The sequence below is a fragment of the Nyctibius grandis genome, chromosome 3 (assembly GCF_013368605.1).
Source record: "Nyctibius grandis isolate bNycGra1 chromosome 3, bNycGra1.pri, whole genome shotgun sequence".
NCBI lineage: Eukaryota > Metazoa > Chordata > Aves > Nyctibiiformes > Nyctibiidae > Nyctibius > Nyctibius grandis.
Window position 1 is genome coordinate 28,116,711 of NC_090660.1, and position 22,273 is coordinate 28,138,983.

The window sequence follows — 22,273 nt, forward strand, 5'->3', positions numbered from 1 at the left end:
CTACTGCCCCATCCCCATTTAGAGTCTTTATGTTGTCTATGAGGGATGTTAGATTGGTTGGACAGTTGATGGATTTTACCAATTAACTTTTATTTATTTTTACTGAAAGCCCTGCCTGAGCGATCTATTAGTTTAAAAAACAAACAAACAAAAAAACAAAAAAAACCCCAACAAAACACCACAAACAAAAACCAGAAAAGAGACATCCCCCCAAGACAGAAGAGCTAGTTTACTACTGTTCACCATTCTGCACAAAGTCTTTTGTGAAAAATCTGCATTTCAAAGCAATCTGAGAAAGAATGCACAATTCAGAACCTGTGGTCTTGCTCTCATTTGCTGCAGTCTCAGGGCAGTCTAGAATTCATATGGTGCTTAAGTCCCTCTTAAGTGACAACTCTGTATGGTTACAAAAATATATATTTAAAATAAAAAGATTCTCAAGAGTGAAATAGATCATTAGTACAAAGGAAGAGAAAAAGTCACACTAGCTGTCAGCTAAGCTGATTTTACCTCACCTGACCTTGTTAATGTTTTCATTTGTGCCAGTCCTTGCGGCTGGGTTTAAGCAAGCCAAGCCAAGTACGTCACCTTTGTAATTTTTAACTCTGTAAACCCAGTGAGATTCAAGCGTTGCGTTCATACTTTTATTCTAAGCTCCCAAACTTTCACCAGTGCTCATCTCTGGCACCCTCTTTTTGGATTACATTAATTATTTGATTACTACCTTGATAAAGTGGTTTAGTATATGCAAACTGCCTGTTCTGAGAACATTAAGCAACGTAGCAATATGCTTACAATGGACACAGGACTTTTTGGATTATGGTTAATAAATATAGCTTCTACTGATGGTCCTGTCAGCCCCGAGACAAGAAGTAGCCATAGCACACCCTTTAATAGTAACCAGCGTCAACTTTCTCCAGTGAAAGTTTCCTTTCACCTACATCACTTTCCAATCATTTTTACCCTCACCAGTGCAGTGAGCGGCTCAGTTAAGCTGTAATGAAAGCAAGGCCATTTGGTCTAGCAAGAAGAGTAGAAGAAAATATTCAAGTAGATAACATCCTCCTCCTCACCCATATTTCACAACTGCTTTTTTTTCCCTTGTGTCCCAGCAGGTGTATGGAAAATGGCAGGAAAAAGAGTGGACAGAGACAGAATCAGTCTCTCCCACTCTTGCATGCAAAACTGACTAATCGTATAATCATGGGTACATTTTTTTGTAGTTCAAAAACTTGACAGATAATTTTTGCATTTGCAACTCCTATGATGCCTTATTTGCAAGTTTCTCCCTTAAAAGGTACTAAAAACTTGTTTTGAGAACCGAAGCATTAGTTTAGTCACCCAAAGAGGAACTGCAAGTTGAAACTGAGTATTGCTTAACTCAAATAAATCTCAGGACTTGACAACAGCAATTTACTGTTGCTGAAAGCATGTCTCTTAAATAGTACTGAAAATCCATCCTCATCTTTACAGAGGAGAATCATTGTGAGTTTATTTTTCCTACCTGCCCTATAAAGACATAGCCTTGACATTTATCAGTGCACAGCCTCTTGAATTCAGTAATAGCAAGTCACACCTACTGCTGCACATGTGAACTAACTTTCAGACTGCAGCCTTTTTTGCCATATTAACCTGTGTGTTAAGCAACGGTAACCAAACATATGTCCATCTTCAATGTGTGTCACTGCACCTATCCAGCTTTTCCCTGGGACAGTTTCATTGCCATGAGAACCAGTCTGTGTATTACGCTTAAGACTTTCATGGACTTATTCCTGTTACCTTGAAGTGCAACCACATGAGCCTATCACATACTGAATACGCTAGATTCCTAGACATATCGCTTGCTAATGAAACTGCTGAAAGTACAGTTAAATGTCCGCCCCCCAATATATTCTTCACCTTTTTGTTTTACAACATGTGGTTTAAACTTCCAACTACTTTGTGCTGTAATACTGAAAATCAGATTCTAAAAATGGCAGAAAGCCATTACAAAGTAAAAAACAAATATTCAGCAAAACCTCTTTGTCCTTGATGTAACCAACTCCCACTCATGACAGGTACTAAGTAGCTTTCATGATGGTTTACATCCAGGTGGGTCATTTCAGACTGGAAGACCAGATTAAAATATTGGCATCTCACCCAAAGGCCGTCACTCTTTCTCACCCGAGTTTGGCATAAGCAGCTGCAGAAATTGCCCTCCTGCACCTCTTGAAAAGCAGAGCTGCTGTTTGGGAAGGAAGGGGAGATGGGAGAGCCAGCTATTGACACAGGGTAGCACCTGCTGTGAAGGGAACATGTGCCCTGCAGTAACCACAATGCGTTGGGAAAAGCAGCTGCAACATCAATTATCAGGGTTAAGCTACGAGCAAGTGCAAGTGGTTGCATTTAGTTGCTTGGGCAGCATTTATCCTTTGAACAGCCCTTCCCCACCTAAAGTGAGCCTAAGGAAACTGCCTGGAAAGAAAGATCTATTAGGGTCCAATTAGGGCCACAATGAAAAACCTTCAAGATCTCCTGCATATAATAAACCTAATACACAGTTGCAGCTCTTCCTTCCTCTACTCCATCCAATTGAATAAATTTGCATGGTTGTAGATGGGTTAAAAGTTAAAGTCCCCCTCTAGTGTTAGAGCATTCACATAAGAGATCTTAAATCAACTCTGATTACTAAAGAGTTATACTGACAGGAACAGTGAACAAACAGCAGCTTGTTAAGCACAGAGTGTATGTGAAGAGTGGTCAGGAAGAAGCTGAACATGCTTGTAGGAGTTAAGATTGCCCGACATTTTTCCAGTTAAAAGCTAATGAAAAATAAGGCCTGCTAAAATTCAATCAGCTCGTGTCATTTGTTTTATGTCACATTCAGTTTAATCTTTCCCCCTAATCTACATGTAAGGCTTTTGCCATTTAACCAAATAAATCTCAGAAAATCTGAACTCTGCTTAAATCAAAATCAGGGACTGTTTGTTTTGAATTTGTATTTTCCTATTCTGTGCCAAAGAACCACTTTGTTGGGGGGGCTATGCTGCAGAAGCACATCAAAAAACTGCAGCTTTTTTTTCCCCTTTTGAATATTTGAACCGTTTAATTTGCCTCAAATTTAAGCTGCTCCTTGCATGCTTCAAGAAATCATTGTACAGGCTGAGAAAAAGAGTCCTCTGTAATTAATGCATTTGACTACTACATGCAAAACAGATGTTAACAGTAAAAACAGAGCAGAAGGGATTATGCTACATCACTCAAGTGTTTCCTACTGTTGATAGCATCTAACAGTATGAAAGTAGGGGGGGAAAAAAAAAAAAGTCATCCAATTTGAAGAAAAAAGCACAACAGTGACTAATACCAGAACAGGCTGACAGAAGAAGAATTTAACCTTTAGAGTAAAAGCCCAAGAATTGCCTGGAAGGCCATCCAAAATTACTAAGTTCCAAAAGTCATCTCATGTCAATGACACCTACTGTCCTTCTGTGAGCTTCTTTCTGCTCTACTTAATATACAGAGCAATGAGCAACAACAATGAGGTACTCCATAAAGGAGCAATTCCCTGTGTCCCTGGAGTGAACCTATACCTTCCAAAGCTAATGGTCAAAGTCACATCCATATATGGCGTTACATAACTTAATTACGATGTTCCCCAGCATTTGCTTTAGTTTTCAAAAACTTCGTATTGATTTTTAGTTCTAAACTTTTGCAAACATAGCTGAGTTGCAAAAGAAGAAAACGAACCTTCCCTACTCGTGTCTTCTATTGCCTTAACTCTAGCTATACCATACACAAGAGCTACCTTACTAGTCCTTCCATTATTTCAGCAAGACACATAACCTAGGTAAGTTTACTTTGCCACTCTCTCTTTCCACAATTAGCAGTCCTGTCCTACAAAAGCAGCCTCTTGCAAGAGTTGATTGTTTTGACCATACTTTAATTCTATTCCCATCCTTGGACTGCCAAGGATGTTAATTTCTAACAAGACTGGTAGTGTTCTTCATTAAGCTGACAGCCAGGGACTGGATTTAGGCCCAGGCTCTCAAACTTATTTAAACACCTCCAATCCTCCTACTAAAAAGGACCTAAGATGTACTTGAGAATTTATTCCCCATGTCCAAACAGGAATTCATGAAACTGAAAATAAGCAGCTTTCACTCACTGCCAGCTAAAATACAAATTTTTAATTGCAGCCTACTGATAGCTCATCTTAAGATCATATTTGACAAAAAAAAAAAGTTTGTTTTAGCTCCATTCTACTGTGCCAGAAATGAGAAGTGTGTCTTCTTAAAAATACGGAAAATTATTACACCAGGCTCAGTTGTTGATCACTACTTCTCAGAACTTTTTGTCTGAGTTGCAATCTATTCAGAAGATCCTGAGAGCTACTTGCTTCCATATAGAGCACTAACTCCCATATTACACATGATTCTCTGAAATTTCCTGCAAGACTCAAAGCAGTACTCAAACACACATCCCAGGTTCTAGAAGTTTGGATGCTTATATTTGAGAAGTGCTGAGGTTGTGCTGAATACTGGTATTGCTCAAAATAATTTTGTTGCTCGATCACAGTACCTCTGTACTTGGCTACCCTTTACCTTCCTCCTTTGTGTTTTGTAATTTCACTGCTCACACACAAATTTGCGCTACTTTTAACAGAAGGAATGATTTATGTGTGTGATTTACAAATTCTACCTTAACACAGAGCAAACAGACAACGTGTCAGTGCTATGAAGTGAGGCCTGTTCTTACCATACAGTTCATGGCAAAGTGATTGTGCTGTGTCTGAAGCTCCATTGCATGGGGGTGACTGGTTCCGATCTCTGTGTAGCTGTTCAGAAACAGACCTTTGTTGTGTGTGATCCAGTCAAACATCTACAAGTAAATATTAAAGGAAAAAAAAAAAATCACTAATTTGTTATGGCAGAAATCATAGACAAGTAACGTGAGAAATCTGTGAACACAGAAGACAGAAAGAGTCTAAGGCCATGGAAATTAACACTAATGCTCTTTACATTGAAGTTACTGTACATTTTAATGAAATCATTGCTGAAATCTGACTTTTTGGACCAAACAGCTGAGGCTGCTAAATCTTTACTATAGGTGTTTATCTCAACAAGCTACAGTAAAGTCATAATCACAAAGTCATAAACTTCATTACTACAAAGAAGTCATAGTAAACAAACAGGCTTGGAGTACAGCCCTGAGTTACCAAGCTGATATGTTCTCCAGTATCAGCATTTCATGATGTCAGCAGCTTAGTAATTTAGAATGAAAATGGCAACTCATGGAAATTAAATATAAATTCATTCTTGCTGATCAAGTACTTCAGCAGCAAGTTTAATATTTTTAGTTCATAACTTACAGCAGATTTGAAAACAACTTTTCTATTACTAAACAAATTTAAAAACTATACTTGAGCACAGTTACACATTACCTTCTTCCAGCCAAGTTTAAGGATAATATTTTAATATGTTTGTTTTTTGATTTTTTTAAAAGTATTTTAATATTCAAACAAATTTTAGGAAAGACTTTATCTGACGATAAAGATCCAGCCCTTTCCCACATCTAAATAAACCATAGAGACATACAGTGATAAAGAAGCCCTGAGCTACGAAATGTAATCTGACACAAGCAGTGAAATAAGGGCTGCAAGTAGATTAAGGGAAGAGCCTTAATCCACAAGTGAGTTGGGAGACTACACAAACCTTCCTTTTAATCTTTTTCTACTGGTTGAGGAGGGAGTAAAGTCCCAGGTATGCTAGCTGCTGTCAAGCCCATTTTGAGGTGCCTAACATTTCACTCTATTTTGAAAGAAAGATGCATTAATTTAATATAGACTTATTCTTGGAATCGGGAACCTAGAAAACACAGATAGGAGCTTATGCAACTGCATGGCAAGATCAGTCCCACAGGCTCAAGTATTTCAAAAGGAGTTTCTTAAAGCCCAAGTTATGTAGGTAACTTTTAGATGATTAAGTGAAGAACATATCTTTCAAAACCATGTGAGCAAAATCAAAATATATTTTGCCCCTGCTGTAATAAAGAGTAATTAATGCTGTAATTAAGTGGCTGAAGAGTTGCTAAAAAGCATTTTGGGCTTGAAAGAGCAATACTAGACCAACAGCTTGTTATTTTCTAAATAATTTTACAACTCTAAACTCACTTTAGATTTTTTTCAACTCTTTACATGTCCCTACTATTTTCAGCTATACCCATTCAATAAATGCTTACTTTAAATGGTACTTTAAGAAATTATTTATTTTTTAAACACCGCAGAAAACATTAAGAGTAGTGTAAAGAAAGTCCCTGAGCTGAAATGATGAGGTTAAGGGAAAGTACGGGGGAAGAAAACAAAGGAAGAACTAGGACGGAGAAGTATTATAGATGTTTGCTCTGTTTTTACTCTTCCCCATGCATCTGCTTATGACCGCTGCTGGAGAGCAGTATACCAGTTTAACATAGACCTTTGGTCTCACCCAGTTCAGGCATTCTTATATCAAACATTTTAAGAAATCTGACAAAGACCATACTTACCACTTGACTGCACAGCCTAGTTACTTCTTCTCCCAGAGGAAAACTCCCCACCCTTCCTTAAAGCTATTTGTTCCATAGTAACAAGTTAATAGTAAGTGATTGCAAAACCATTTTACATGAAAACAGATCTTATTTGAGCTCATCTAAAAGTTCACCGCCTGCCATATTTCCTCTTCAAATTCCATGACAATCAAGGGCTTTCTCAGTTGAAGGGACAGGTTAGCCTGAAACATTCTGAGATCACTCAGTCCCCTGTTAATGACATATGCACTGTCAAAAGAGATACATCAGTTTTTAGCCTAAGACTTTAAATCCTGCATCAATGAAGCAGTTCCCCATGTCAGCCTCTCCAGACTTTGTCGACTGCCTGTCACTCAGATCCCAAGGGTTGCCCAAAAGAAGATCAATGTAGTCCTTAGTCATCTGTATTTATAAAGTATACAGCATTCACCTTCACTTGATGCATGCAAAAGCATCAGTCAGGAACAAAAACTTACCAAAGCGAAAGCTTTAAAGTCACCATCACTTAAAATTTTCTTCGGCGAGAGCTACCTGTGTTCTTTATAGCTTAGAATTACTACCCCATCTCCTTTACTCCAGAAGACTAACAGTCACTCTCAATCAAGAAATCTTTTATTTCTCATTAAAAGGCTAGTGATTAACTCTAGAGACAAAGATTACTATTTGCAGTTAGCTTTGGTACTTCAAGTCAGTCAAGCAGCACCCATTTATACCCACCTCGCACAATCCCTTACCTTTTCAGCATCCTGCTCAAACAGCCTGAGCTGAAAACATTGGTCCAATTTCAATTTCCGCACATGCCACATCTGATGCAGATGCTGCCGTGTTGAGTGCAGCCTGTCCAGCATGGTGGATACTTTGGGTAAGAGGTTCTGTAAGTCTGCATTCCCTGACCCAGAGTTCTTTTTGGGGAAGCTATCACTGCTCTGTATCCGCTGGAGCAGCTTTTGTCCTTCCACATCAAGGTCCTCAATAGGGGCCTTAATGACTTTCTTTTTTAATTGTGAATGCTCCTCTATCATATTGCGAGCACCTTCCAGGTCCTGAGGCATTTCCTTTTTTGATAATATATCTTGCAGTTCCTCCAGTCTGGACAGCATATGGGTTGCATTGCTAATGTAGTCCTCAAAGGCAACTCTGATTTCTATCCACTCCTCATGGTTGTACTCCAAACAGCCATCAAATTCTGGGGTTAGCTGAGAAGGATCGACTACTTTGGTAAGGCCTTCCAGAGACACCATATTTGTCTAAAAAATAAAAATAAAAAAAAAATGCTGTTACTGAAATGAATTTGAAATTTTCTTTTGAGATTTTGTTTTTCTCTTTTTAAGACTTGATCATTTTGCTCACGAAGTCCAAACTTAACTTTTGACTTAACTTTTCTCATACACTTCTTTTCAAACATCAATTCTGATCAGCCTCCTGTCTTGCAGGTATTTCCCCAAATAAGAGAAATATTTTATTTCTTTCTTACTTCGGTACACTTAAGAAGAAAACAGCAACCACTCTTTCGACTATTGTTTTAATTAGGTTTTGACTTTGTGTAGTGTAAAGCACCAAGAGGATAACAGCAAGGTTCAGTTGGCTGCTTTCCTCTGGATGCTGGTGACATCATGATTACTACAATGCAGATCAAGACAACAAACAGATGAAACCTAACTTTTTACCATTAGGGATAAACCCTAATTCCATCTTTCTCATGCTCAGAAAAATAATATAAATTACAAGATGCACAACTACCTACCCCAGTGAACTTGAAGAAAACCACATTCCCTCTAGCACCACTGGCCTAACGCACCCCTCCTCTCACCTAGAACGTAATTTATCTGAGAGTTTTCAAGATGCTGATCTGTAGTGAGCACACTTAAAACCATGAAATAAATGTAAATTTGTATACCATAGGGGAAATTACCTCAAACTCAAACTTAGAGCTGCCAAAGTTAGTCCTCTGTTTCTGCCAGAAATTGTCTGGCTTGATTATCAGTGCAACATGAATACAACATGGAAAAGACTCCTGTAAAATCTTCAGCAGAGGTTTTATGGAGTCCCATTTTGACCCACGCATATCTACAATGACAGTGAATCCTCGTTTACATACTTCCTCGCTGCAGAAGAAAGAAGAAAAGGTTATCAAGCAAGTGTTACAACATCAAACACAGCACTCCACTGAACCATACTGCCTAACGAACATGGTCTCCTCAGCTAACCATCACACCCAAGGGTCTCACTGTTGACAGCTGATACATATAGCAGATCTCATGAAACTCTCAGGAAGCTTCTCTCAACCCCCTGCCAAACTCCTTGTTGGTGATAGCTTTACACCTGTTGCTGATTTGATAATCTGCATTTATCTCCTCTTTCATTTTCACTGTTTATATTCACAATGATTCACCTTCCAGTCTTGTCTCTCCTTCATCTTACACACATTAAACACACCATTTACTGAAACAGCACTACGTAATTCATTTACAATTGACTCTTCAGAACACACATACACACTTGACTGATGACAATATTCTTGCCTTTCTAATGACTGAGGGGGATCCTCAGTCAGATGGCATACTGTTCTTACCTACCACTTCTGCAACTTACAAAAACTGTCTCAGATCTAGTCCCACATTATCTGAGAGTTAGAGTGTTAGTCGGTAGAGTGGAAAAAAAAAACCTTTATTGACAATTCCTTCTGCAACAGGATCGATTTGTGGATCATTAATGGATAAGAAAGCATTTAATGGCTGTGAAGAAAACTGCATCAACCTGTTTCTACAAAATTTTAGCTCAATTTTGCTGTCCAAAATTTGACAGACCTTACACCCAAAGTCTCTGGCAACTCTTCTAACAATGGCAGATTTAATTTCTTTTCATCAATACTTTTTGTACAATTAGTGCTTGCCACTGATCAAAAGCAGCAATCACCACCGACACCAGTAATTTTGATTTTGTTCCAGTAGAATTTGCTACATGACCTTGTTAACGTGCAAAGGGACAATATTTCAAAACCAATGCATCATAGCCAATGGACTATCAAAAGGGACCAAATGTCCGTTGTTTGAGTACGTGAGTCACTTTCAGGGATGTGACTAATGTGAAAGCAATTCTGGAGTTCATGTGGTGAGGTTTTCAGAGTGTCCAAGAAGTACAGAAGTTTCACTGGCATACTTCACACAGTCTCACTGGCCACATTGCAGAAAGATGAGTTATAACTGATACAAGAGAGCAGAAGAGCTTCTGAAAGAAGTGGTAATACAGGTTTCTTAGAAGAGGAGCTTTTAAAAGTTAGTTTAAAAAAAACACCACCAAAAAAAACCCCACAAAACCACCATTTATAAAAGGAGTTTATCAAGATAAATGCTGGCTGTCCCACCTGCCTATAGGAATGCCAAAAATGGCAATGGTAGCAGGAAAATACATTAGAATTGACTCGCTTGGAATACATGCACACTTCAACATACAATTTTCTGACGATGGTGAAAATGTTTTCTCACAGCCTCACAGGATTAAAGGACAAAAACAACTATTGTTTTAAAGATACAGCCATTATTGAGAGGCTGCATGCTATTATATGAGTGCTGCTCAGCCCATCCCTATCCTACCACACAAACTGACCATTGCAGGGGGAGGAGTGCTTGCCACTAATTCACGAGGCATACATCTTCTGGGGTGTACAAAGCAGCCCCTCATCACGTGATACAATGCAGATGTGTCCTCCTGTTATGTGGCCCCATCGTCTGACAAAAGATTAACCCCTTTAGCCAAGGATCACGAAAGTTGTTCTGGGAGGCTTTAGTCAGACAAGATCACCTGTTAGGCAAACCTGAACTACACTAATACCTGGTCCAGTCAGCATTGATGACTGAAGTTTAGCAATATTTTTAAATCAGATAAATTGTTAAATTAGTAAAATTGTGAGACTGAATCATAGAATGGTTTCAGTTGGAAGGGACCTTAAAGATCATCTAGTTCCAACGTCCCTGCCATAGGTAGGGACAACTGTCCACTAGACCAGGTTGCTCAAAGCCCCATGCAACCTGGCCTTTAACACTGCCAGGGAGGGGGCACCCATCACCTTAAGTGTTTGGATCTCTTGCCCAACAGCTGATACCTCTGAGTCGTCAGCTATGTAGAGTAACAGTACTGCAATAACTAATAGACAGACCAAATGTTGGGGGCTATTTGTACAAATTGGGACTTCTTAATTAGTAAGAGTGGCATGATCAGTCCCCAAAACATGACTTGTATGAAAATGAGTCTTGCTTTTACTAAAGCTGCCTTTATTCTCAAAGCTTTGCCATGCTCAGAGAGATATAAAACCTGCACTAACTTTCTTTTTATTTTAAATCTATTGATGCTAAACTAACATACACCTTTTGCCAGAGGACCACTGTATTTTGCCAGATTATCTCTAGAAAACTCTCTTGGGCATATTTTGATGCATATTTATCTATTAACTTCTCTAGTAACTTGAACCTCTAGAGGGCTAGAATACATCTCAAACATTCAAATGTGAAGTCAAGTTATTTCAGAAGTAAAAATCTCAAGCCTTCCTCCTGTCCTCCTTCTTCTACCTCTCCAGAATCCCCCAGTTAATGGAGAGGGAAAAAAAAAAAAAAAAAAGTACTAAACACTCCTCCACTTCGAAGTGAAATAAAGACTAGAATAATTGAATTACCAAAAATTGCTCTAAGGAAGGCCATACACACTCTTAACTAGATATCTTGAAGTTATTTTTATGAAAGCACTTTTGTCAATCTAAAACCGACATCTCATTACATCAGGCGCTAAGAAGAGTGTCTATAAATTAACACATTACAGAAATATGGAAGGTATTACATTCAGTGATGTTGTCCAAGGGATTTTTTTCAACTGTAATGACAACTGCTCCTTGAGGTCATAGGCAAACATATTCAAGCACAGTCAGCATTGCTCCAGTCTGCACCAAATGCTGGCAGATTCTGAGACCAACCTAAAGTCAGGGTCTTATGATCATTTTTGTCCCCAATTCAGTTACTACTAGGAACAAAGTTCTATGTGAACAAACTTTTTTACATATAACTTTTTCTTTAGTGTGTATATATATAACTTTATATATACATATAGGTGGGTGTGCATATGTACACACACACTAGCACTGGATTTGATTTCTGCCAATTTATTTAAATAGCACATTGTAATTCATAGCTTAAATTGTTAATGATACAATGATATCAGTACTTTCACAGATCTCTCCATGGGTTTATCTGAGACCTATACAAGTAATTTTATGTATTTCTCTCCTGGTTATTCCTGTGCTATATCAGGATACTACAACTTACCTAATACAAATAACAGTTAGGAGTGTTGTGCTGACCTCACTCCACACAAGGCATACTGTGAATGATGACCAGCATGTTTCTAATTATTGATGAACAAAAAGCCTCTAAGTTGTATTTGCAATTTTCAACACAGTGACAGCAATATGGCATGGCAGTGCCATTTCCAAGACACAAACTACTTCCAGCTAAAGCACACCAGCCATTCTGCCAACAGTCTGTCTTCTACTAGGCAGAGTAATTACTTAGGTCTCTTCCAAAAAGCAGTTTGAAAACAGTATCTGACAGAAACTTGGTATGAATTTGCTCATTTTCTTAACCTGTTCAGTCTTCTAGCTTGTGGGTGTACTGCAATATAATCCATTTATTTTGTTTTACAGCTTCAGAGCTTATCAAGTGACCATCACTTACCTAGGAATACATGCTAGGTATGAAATTAGTCTTCTAAGGTCTTCTTGCCGTATTCTATCATGATTACTACGAGCTGGAAACGTTAGAATAGGACCTCCACGCTTATCTCTGCCACCTGAAAAATTAAACATGTTAAAAGACCCCACAGCATAACACCATTCTTGTTTGCAAAACTAGTCTTCAGAATACTTCTGAAAAATCTAAGTCCTACACTGTTTCATGAATATCCACTTAAAAAAAGAAGTGATTTCAAATTAAATGCCAACACTGTCATTTAGAGACCAGCTTAAAATTGAATTTTGGGAGTATCAATGAGCATATGTCACAATTCCTACAATGTGGAAGTATCTGTCAAAAAAAATGGCAACAAAGAATAACCATAGCATTACACTTACACATTACAGTCACAGTCAAGTTTGACTGGCAGTGTGACATGTCCAGCAATGGTGCTTTGTATTTAACTTTTGAATCAGCAATTGTACAGATTAAATTTAAATACAGAGTTATACTACTTTGTAGGCAAGTATTTAGAGGACACTCAGTGTTACCTTCATTACTAGCACAGAGTTTAGGTGTATAGTATTTCACACCCAATTCATATACTAGATGAGTAGGTGGATACTATTAAAACATTTAATATATATTTTTACCCTGTTCTGATGTGCAGATTATGAATTGTCAGTTTATAGTATTTAATATTGTTAGCAATGCAAAACAAGGAAATACTGAACCTACCCAATATGTAGGGAAAAAAAAAATCTGACTTCATGTGTTTCCACTTAACTGTATTCATCTTATTCGTTAAATTGAACACTTACTGTAGTTTAATATTAAAATGCAATTTTACATTCAAACCCTTGCTAGTGACAACAAAATGTTACTATTACCAAATGCTAAATTCAAGTCAGTAGGCTGTCTTTATCAGTACTTTTATAATAGCACAGACATATTCTTACAAGCTAAATTTCACATATGTGTTCTCAACCACAGATGTGTGGACTGTTTTCTCCTGTCCCATGGAAACACAGAAAAACACTATCCTCTGTCCTGAATGATTTCTCATTGTAAATCAGCTTCTCATTGTAAATCCATGTTACTAAACAAAGTTTTAAAAAACCCTTAGAAAGGAAGGCCAAGAGCAAATGAATAGAACCAGTCACTAAAATATTCATCACTATCCTCCCCAACAGAGTCTGCATGTGCTTGTTAGAGACACTAAGCCTCACTGTAAAGGTCTCCAGAGATTGTCTGCACTGGACACATTCCCTGTGAGGCACCAAACAAAACTCAGAAGAGGCAAAAGCAGCTTTGAATTTCTGTCAAGCTGCAATACCAGAAACCTAAACTTAAAAGAAAATTCATACTCTTATCTTCCATGACCCTTTTAAGTGGGACAGTTGCTTAAAAGCAACTGAGTTGTCTCATTCTAATGGAGAGGGGCAAGTCTGGTCTTGACCATCCTGACCCACTTGCCAAGCAGAGAGCTTTGAGGACTTCTACATAGCAAGTGACAAGATAAAAACAAGACAGAAGCCACAAGAGAGATGAAGGATAGATGACAAGACTGAGAGTCCAACAGCCCAGGCCTCTGCCCAGCCCCAGAGTGATCAGTGGGCTCCAAAGCTACCAAACTTAGCTGAAAGTCTGCTGCAGTCCTTAATGCTCTCCTTAGTGCACTGCAGCTCATCAGCTACACATCAGCTGGTAAATGTTACTGATTCCAGCCCCCCAGAAAGAGTGCTTGATTGCTCAGGGTGGAAATTCTTCTTCGAAAAGCAGCAGCTAGTAGGGAAGAGCATACACTGAATCACCTTCAACACTCTCCAAGCATTTTAAGAAATGCCTTGTTACACACAGTCACCTCAGATCAATTCTCTGGGCCTTTCCCACACAGCAACTCCTGTATCATGTCATTTTTCCAACATGGCAGAGGAAAGAAACCTGCATTCTTTATGTCATTTTGGTTGCCACTTTAGTTGGCTCCCAGCTCCACATACACCACAGAGGAAACCCATTTTTAAAGTATGGTACTTACATTTCTGATAAGTCATATCCTGACATTTTTGTATGTTGGAGACAAAACTTGTCATGCAAATTTCAGGTATAGATGAGAACTGAAGAAATCAACACAGCCTTGATTTTTGGTGAAAAGAATTTCACTATCCAGTCTTGAACCAGATACCAAAACTGTAAATAGCATGCAAAAAGTTCTGACAACTTATTTTTTTCATCAGCTACACTGAAAGCTTTCTTAGGCCTTTTCAAATAAATAACTCTCATTTCCTTTGTTCTTGATGCTCTTGTGTCATACACAAACAGGAATGTTAAAAGCAACAATGTATGAGGCATCAGGTGGGAATTTCCTGTCTCACAACAGTCTTTATTCAACTCAGCCCCCTATTTGTCTTGGTTTAACAAAAACCTATTAAGCTACTACTATCATTGGTGAGACTTCCATTTTTAGCCCTTTCCTTTTATATAAAACCCCCACTGCACTCAGATATTCTCTCTTTGTTTATGCCAAGATGTGTCATACAAGTAGCTGATGAACTCACATGAGTCACCCAACATGAATCACTTCTGTCTAGTGCACATCACTAGCAGCAGTCTTGTCAATGGTCTCTAAATGGCACCAAAATCCCACAGGCCAAATAGTGCAGTTTTTTTCAGGAAATGTCTTTTTGCCTAGTCTCAATGTACTTAGGTAAAGCTGAACAGTCGGCTTTTATGGCATGTTTGAAAAATGGGACAAGTTATCAAGTGCTACTTCCTCATATGAAACCAAATATGAAACGAAGACTATTGCACCTTGTAAGAAAACATTCTCCCCGTGTAAGTATGTGCAGAGATGTAAGAGTATCTGCACTTCAACAGACTTCAGTTTAGACTGAACAAAAAAATTGCATCTAAGGCTCCATTTGTACTTCATGGTCACATCTCTAGGAGGCTTTTCTATTTGAGGTGGTGAGACACTCAATACTCAAGCAGATTGTTCCCCAGTTACACGAAAATCATTTCAAGGAACCTTTTTCTCCCCCTCCTCCTTTTTTTTTGGTTGAGAACCATTCTGTTGGCAATTTTAGAAAAACAACTCAGAATTCACAGGGAAGCTGCACCCAAGCATTTGCATTCTACACATCAAGTTAGTTTGTTACTTTGACCAATACAAGATAAAACAATCCAGTCTGTCAGACTGGTTTCGTGAAGCACAAGTATTTCTAATATAGAATTTATTTCAGAATCAGTACATGTAGATACTAGAATTCAGGCTAGTTTGGTGAGCTTTGGGACTTTGCAGTTACCAACCTACATACAGTAAGACGTTGTTTTCGTTTAGCCCACACTCGGGGCTAAACAATAAGCTGTTGTTCTCTCACCCAACATCCCTTCCCCAATCGAGAAAGGGAATTGGAAAACAGAGGGAGACTCATGGGTTAAACTTTAAACAGATTTAATAAAGAAATCAATATCAATGCTAATACAAAACACACAAAATTATACTTAGCTACAGAGTGCTGGCAAGTCACTCCAGGGATAGCAATTGTTGAGAAGGAGGAGAAAAAAGGAGGTGAGAAGAGAGCAGAGCAAAAAGAGCCCACCACCCCTCCTCAGCAAGCCTTCCCTTTTATAGTGAACTTGACGTTAATGATATAGAATATACCTGTGGGCCAGCCGCCCTGGATTTAACTGCTAATGGCCTTGATCATCATGGCTGGCCACAAACTGAAACAAAATCTAACAGAAACTTGATTCTATAAATTTTATCCCCATGAAACCAGAACAGATGTACTTCACAATACTTCACAGGATTATTTGTTCTTCTGTACTGCCTTGCCTCCTAGCAAAAAAAACCTGCTTCAAGATTTGTTTCAGAATTAATTCTCAGAGACTACATCTCTCCTTCTCACTCCAACTGTCATCTCAGTCATTATCTTTAACAGTTTGAGCATCACAGCTACACTAACATAATTAAGATATGCAAGGAACACACAGATTTTAACAAGTCCAGGTGACTTATCTGCATCATAGTCCTCACTTGTACACTGTTGTACAAAATTTAATTCTAAATTCATGGGGTTATCTTAAAAAAAAAAAACAAAAAACCAAAAAACCAAAAACCTACCCTGGCTGGTGCTACAGAAAACACAGGCAAAGAGAGAGAATTCTCTTCCATCTAAACACATCTTCAGATACGCTAAATTATGAAAAAACTACTCATTTATTTAAATTACAAAAACACATCATTAACAGTTCAATAAAGGGGACTAAATTGGATTGTGATGATGGAGGAGAAAGCAAGAGTGAATCACATCAGACCTACTGTGATTTGTGGCAGAGGAAAAGCAACTACTGAAATAGTATTTTAAAAGTGATTAAGTATTCAGACTGTGCAAAGAAAAATAAATTATATTGAGTAGGTCTGTTAAATATATCTACCTGAAAACAAATTAAAGGAATAAATGAAAAGCAAAGACTCAAACATAGCAATACAGAATTACAGCATAACTCAGTCCAACACAGATTAAAGAGGTACCCGTTGGAGAAGAAAAGGGAAACTCCCATAAATACAGTTTAATCACAACATAGTATACGTGGAGTAAAAATGGTACCTCAGTGGGAGGTATCTGTTACCAAGAGCTTTAACTTGGTTAAAACAGCAAGATTTCTGACTGGATCAAAACACCATCTCAAGAATGGCTTAGGAGATACCTATGGGGGGAACAGTCTGGTGCAGGAGCAATAAATATGCAGGTAGACAGGCTGCAGTGGGATCCCAAAAGCCTGGTAGAACTGGAAGTCTCAGAATTTCCAGCAACTCCTTCAGTGATGACTTCAGATTCAAACTTCTCATAGAACCACAGAATAATCACGGAACAGCCCAAGCTGGAAGGGACCTTGAAAAATTATCTGGTCCAACCTTTTGTGGGAAAGGGAGCCTGAATGAGATTAACCAGCACCCTGTGCAATCACATTTTGAAAACCTTCAGTGATGAGGACTCCACCATGCCCCTGAATGGTGTTGTTCTAGTGAATTATTGTTATTACTGTAAAAAATTTTCTTTCTTATATCAAGATGAAACCTCTCCTGGTGCAACTTGTACTTGTTGCCCCTTGTCTTCTCCACAGAATCACAGAATCAACCAGGTTGGAAGAGACCTCTGGGATCAGAGTCCAACCATTGCCCTGACACCACCATGTCAACTAGACCATGGCACTAAGTGCCATGTCCAGTCTTTTCTTAAACACATCCAGAGATGGTGACTCCACCACCTCCCTGGGCAGCCCATTCCAATGTCTAATAACCCTTTCTGAAAAGAAATTCTTCCTAACGTCCAACCTGAACCTCCCCTGGCGAAGCTTGAGGCTGTGTCCTCTTGTCCTATCGCTAGTTGCCCGGGAAAAGAGGCCAACTCCCACTTCACTACAACCTCCCTTCAGGTAGTTGTAGACTGCAATAAGGTCACCTCTGAGCCTCCTCTGCTCCAGGCTAAACAACCCCAGCTCCCTCAGCCGTTCCTCGTACGTCAGACCCTCCAGACCCTTCACCAGCTTGGTCGCCCTCCTCTGGACTCACTCCAACACCTCAACATCTTTCTTGAAGTGCGGGGCCCAGAACTGCACACAGTATTCAAGGTGCGGCCTCACCAGTGCCGAGTACAGGGGGACGATCACTTCCCTAGACCGGCTGGCTACACTATTCCTAATAGAGGCCAGGATGCCATTGGCCTTCTTGGCCACCTGGGCACACTGCTGGCTCATGTTTAGCTGGCTTCCATGTCGCTTCTTGTGAAGAGAGAACATCTGTCTTCTTTGTAGCTGCCCTTTAAGTACTGGAATACTGTAATGAGGCCCTCCCCGCCCCAAGCCTTCTCTTCTCCAGGGAGAAAAGACCTAACTCCTTCAGTCTTTCCCCATAGGGCAGGTTCTCCAGCCCTTTGATCATCTTTGTGGCCCTCCTGTGGACCCTCTCCAGTCTGCCTGCATCTTTCTCTAACTGTGGGGACCAGAACTAGACATAGTACTCCATGTGTGGCCTGAAAAGCACTGAGTAGAAGGGGATGACCACATCTCTATCTCTGCTAGTAATGCCCTTGTGGATGCAGCCCAGGATCTGACTTGCCTGTGTTGCTGCAGCAGCACACTGCTGACTCATGTTCAGCTTGTTGTCCACCAGGACCTCCAGGTCCCTTTCAGCAAGGATGCTCCTCAGCCACACAGACCCTAGCCTGTACTGGGGTATTTGGGTATGCCAACCCAGGTGCAGGACTCTGCACTTGTCTCTGTTAAATCTCATACTGTTCTCACTAGCCCACTCTTCCAACCTGTCCAGGTCTCTCTGTAAGATGGCTTGCCCTTATATGTCCATCTCACAATAAGCTGGTCTCAAGTGCTTATGAAAGTCAGCATTGTGGAAAGACAGTGCCTTTAGTATTCCAAGAATACAAAGATGAGTATACTGCTATACAGCCCATACCTACTCACTTAACTTGGAGAAGGAAGGCCTCAGCAGAGAAAGACAGGGAAAAGACGGGAAGGGAACTGAGGATCTCAAACGCTTCATGGATGCTTTCAGACTGTGTTATTTGTTTAACTTTCCTGCTCTATAAAAAAGAACCATTTCTTTCTGTTGTGGATTGTCATACTTTATTTCTACTTGAGAAGGTACTTGTCAATCAGAAATGAACATGTTGCAAGAACTCTACCAGAACTCCAACATAAATGAGGGAGAACAAAAATACAAAAATTATGGTGATATTTGTGGATGCCTTAGGCTTAATGGGACTATTAAATGTTTTTAGTAGAGATAACTTAAAGTTATCTTTAGATAGAGTTTTAGTAGAGAGATCTTCAATAAATTTATCCTACTTCTACAGACCTTAACTAGTTATTGTACTTACAAATATTAAAACCAAGTACTTGAGCAAAAGTTGTACCTTTGAATAAAAAAAAAATGAAGTACATTCAAAGTCTCTGCAAGTCAATAATCCAACAGTCTTCCTTACCTTTGTGTGCCCAGATATAAAGATTGACAGTTCTAGTTCTATAATGGTTAAGCCCCAGTCATGGTGGTAGTTTTGTTGGGGAGGAATTTTGTTTGTTTCTTTTGTTGTGGGTTCTTTTTAATCACCTGCACTACTAATGTATCTCACTTCACTTGAGCCCCACTTGAAATGGAAATGTGAAACTACGGATTTTGGTGGATCAGTTTTCTAGCCAGTCTTGCTGCCCACAGCTGTTTGCTCCATACTTCTGTCAGAAGTTGCTACCTTCACAGAGGTAAGTTGGCAACCACTTCTTCCTGCCTGGTCTTCATCTGCCCTGGTTCATAATACATCATCTCCCCTTAAATTTATCTTCAGCTTTCATTTGGCTCACTTTCATTGAATTAATGTCTTTTGAGAATGCCACATGCTTACAAATCAAGATTAGATAACACTTATCATCTTTCAGATCACTTCTAAAGGGTCTAAACTAAACTCTGGACAACCTGGAAATTCAGAGGTTTTGGAATGGAAACTGACTACACTTTCATTAAGTTCCATAATGCAAGGTCCAAAAAACAGTAATGAGGGATTGAAATATTGTGCTTAACTCCCTTTTCTCTTCTTCTTTCCCTCTGAAAATACAGTTTTAAGCAAGCCTTCACCACCACTACAACTCAGAAGCAGAAGAACTGGGAGTCCCACACGACCAGGGAAATTGGCTCTGGGCAGTCTGTTACAACATTCATTAGAGTTGCCAGGACCTTTAAAACAAACAAACAAACAAACCAAAAAAAACAAACAAACAAAAAAACCCCCCATCTTTTTTACTTTATACCTCTACTTGACTCAGCAGAGTGGACAGGATGACGTACTGTGAACTACACACTGTACTTGCAAGCATCAGCATCCAGGCACAGCAAATCTCTGAAGAGTACAATTTCAAGGATCATTTTGTATGTTTAATATTTACAGATAAAACCTTTATTTTTGGCGTTCTTGACAAACTGTTTATCAAAAAACCCTTTCAAATATGAGACTGTCCTCTAAATCTGACACTAAGATTATGGCAAAGACGATGATGTTGTTTAATTCCAACAGATTTGGAAGTACTTCAGAAAGTTACACCCAAAATGCAATTCACAAAAATAAGCACCTCAGCCATCATTCTATCAAGTAAAATTTCTTAACAAGCAATAGAATACATTATGATATTCATTCATCTAAACTTCACTTTTAAATCCTCTGCTATTCCTCATTAATTAACCAACCAACTTCAAGGTGTATGTTTGGGATAACCAACTGGAACAGGTGCTACCCTAGCTTTCCGTGACTTTTGTAATGATACATAAAGTATTTAAATACCATTCTACATGTGACTAACAACACAATTATGCATTCCACAACAGAAGAAAATAACTGTACCTGAAAGGTACGCAACTTTTTCCTTTAGAACTGGCAATACTTCCATAGCCTTCATTTCATCATTTTTGCGAAACCCTGAAAAAAAGGAAAAGACATGGTAATCAGTCAGAATTTCAGACAAGCCAGCTTCTACATTTAATGAAAGCACTGTACAACATTTTGCTTTGGAATACAATCTGAATGTTTTGATTACAGGAATTAAGATAACCTCACAGTAAAAGGCTGCCAAAAAAATAAACTAAACTTTTAAAATATATTAATGAATGAGTCATCGGTTTGACTAGCTTAACACAAATAGCATGGTCTGTTAGCAAGCCTCAATAGAAAACAGGATCCTGGAATTAGCCTTTTTCACCAGTAAATAAAAACTACCACTTGGATCGTGTTACTTTTAGGCATTCCAAATCCTGCCTTCACTTTTTGTTCCAGCAGAGAGGGATAATATCAAGTTAAAAGAGTAGGTACCTTGACAGAAATTACCAGTCAAAACCAAAAAAAAACCCAAAAAAACCCAAAAAAACCCACCAAAAACCAAACAACAAACACCCAACCCCAAAACCACCACACAAAAAATGCACCAAAAAGACCCCTATACTATCTAAACGCTACTTTCCTTACATCACTTCTGTAAGCAGAGTGGGAGACAAAGTTCTCATCTGCGTCTTTTCCATTGCCTGACAGGAACAGCATTTTGTAACAGAGAGAACATTTTGTCACGTTAACTCTAGGCACACACAGAATTTGAAATGGTCCCCAGGGTGAGCAATTACAGTCGATGCTGCAAAGCAGCACACCACCAGCTTGTCCCTCCTTTCTACTTCCCTTACGTTTCTGTGGCCAGATTCTAAACTTCTCTTTTCTTTAATAAGGGAGATTTAGGAAGCATTTTATTTATGACCTTATGCTCCATATTGACCTGTACAATACAGAATTGGCCCTTTTGGCCCAACCTTGTTTGTCTTACAAAAATTGGGTGGTTTTGTACCTGCACTTCAACTAACTGTCTGTATGATCCTTCCCAGTCTCTCTGGATTCATGTGTTTCTTTAAATATCTCATTTCTGAAGAAAGTACCCCTTCTGGGGTAAATGGGAAGCACTTGCTACTTTATCACAGCTGAAGCCCAGAAGTGCTGGTAAGTAAGCACAACCCAAAAAGCCTGGCACAACACAGCTGTGTTCCTTAAAAGCAACAGTTTGAGTAATTTACAAGGTAAAATAAACTGCTTAATTATTTATAGTTTCAGGGAAATCTTACAAGAGCAAGCTCTGGTATACCTGTGGCAGTCTTTTCTAAAATATATTGTTCTTCGTCTGTGCAAAAGGGCCACAATCCCTCCAGAGAAGGAGGCAGACAGTGTCAGTGATGCCCAGCTGGGAGGCCATCATTTCTCTTCCTCCTCAAAAATATTCAAATGTTTCATATCCTTTAGTCTCAGGCTCTGAGCTTTAATGAAAGCTGTGCACTTCAGAGCTAAAACCTGAAGGTATCATACTGGCATCATCAAGTAACATAGGATTTGTACATAAGAGCATCATATATGTAAATTACATTACAGGTTTTCTATTCCAGACAGCAATACTGATACTTTTGTGCCACTACAGTA

The 22,273-nt window shown here is 39.0% G+C and overlaps 1 protein-coding gene across 2 annotated transcripts in view; it reads right to left on the reverse strand.

Moving 5' to 3' along the window:
• The window catches only part of TRIO (trio Rho guanine nucleotide exchange factor), a 272,182-nt gene that overhangs the window by 171,134 nt on the left and 78,775 nt on the right, over positions 1–22,273 (reverse strand). Inside the window, exons 2-6 of one of the 2 annotated variants that reach the window (XM_068396806.1) lie at positions 20,669–20,743; positions 12,261–12,375; positions 8,453–8,645; positions 7,275–7,787; positions 4,735–4,857 (exon numbers count right to left, since the gene is read on the reverse strand). In XM_068396806.1, the coding sequence (XP_068252907.1) occupies positions 4,735–4,857; positions 7,275–7,787; positions 8,453–8,645; positions 12,261–12,375; positions 20,669–20,743 (1,019 nt within the window). Of the gene's footprint in view, positions 1–4,734; positions 4,858–7,274; positions 7,788–8,452; positions 8,646–12,260; positions 12,376–20,668; positions 20,744–22,273 lie in introns of those variants that run through there. The other variant, XM_068396807.1, reaches the window with a different exon arrangement.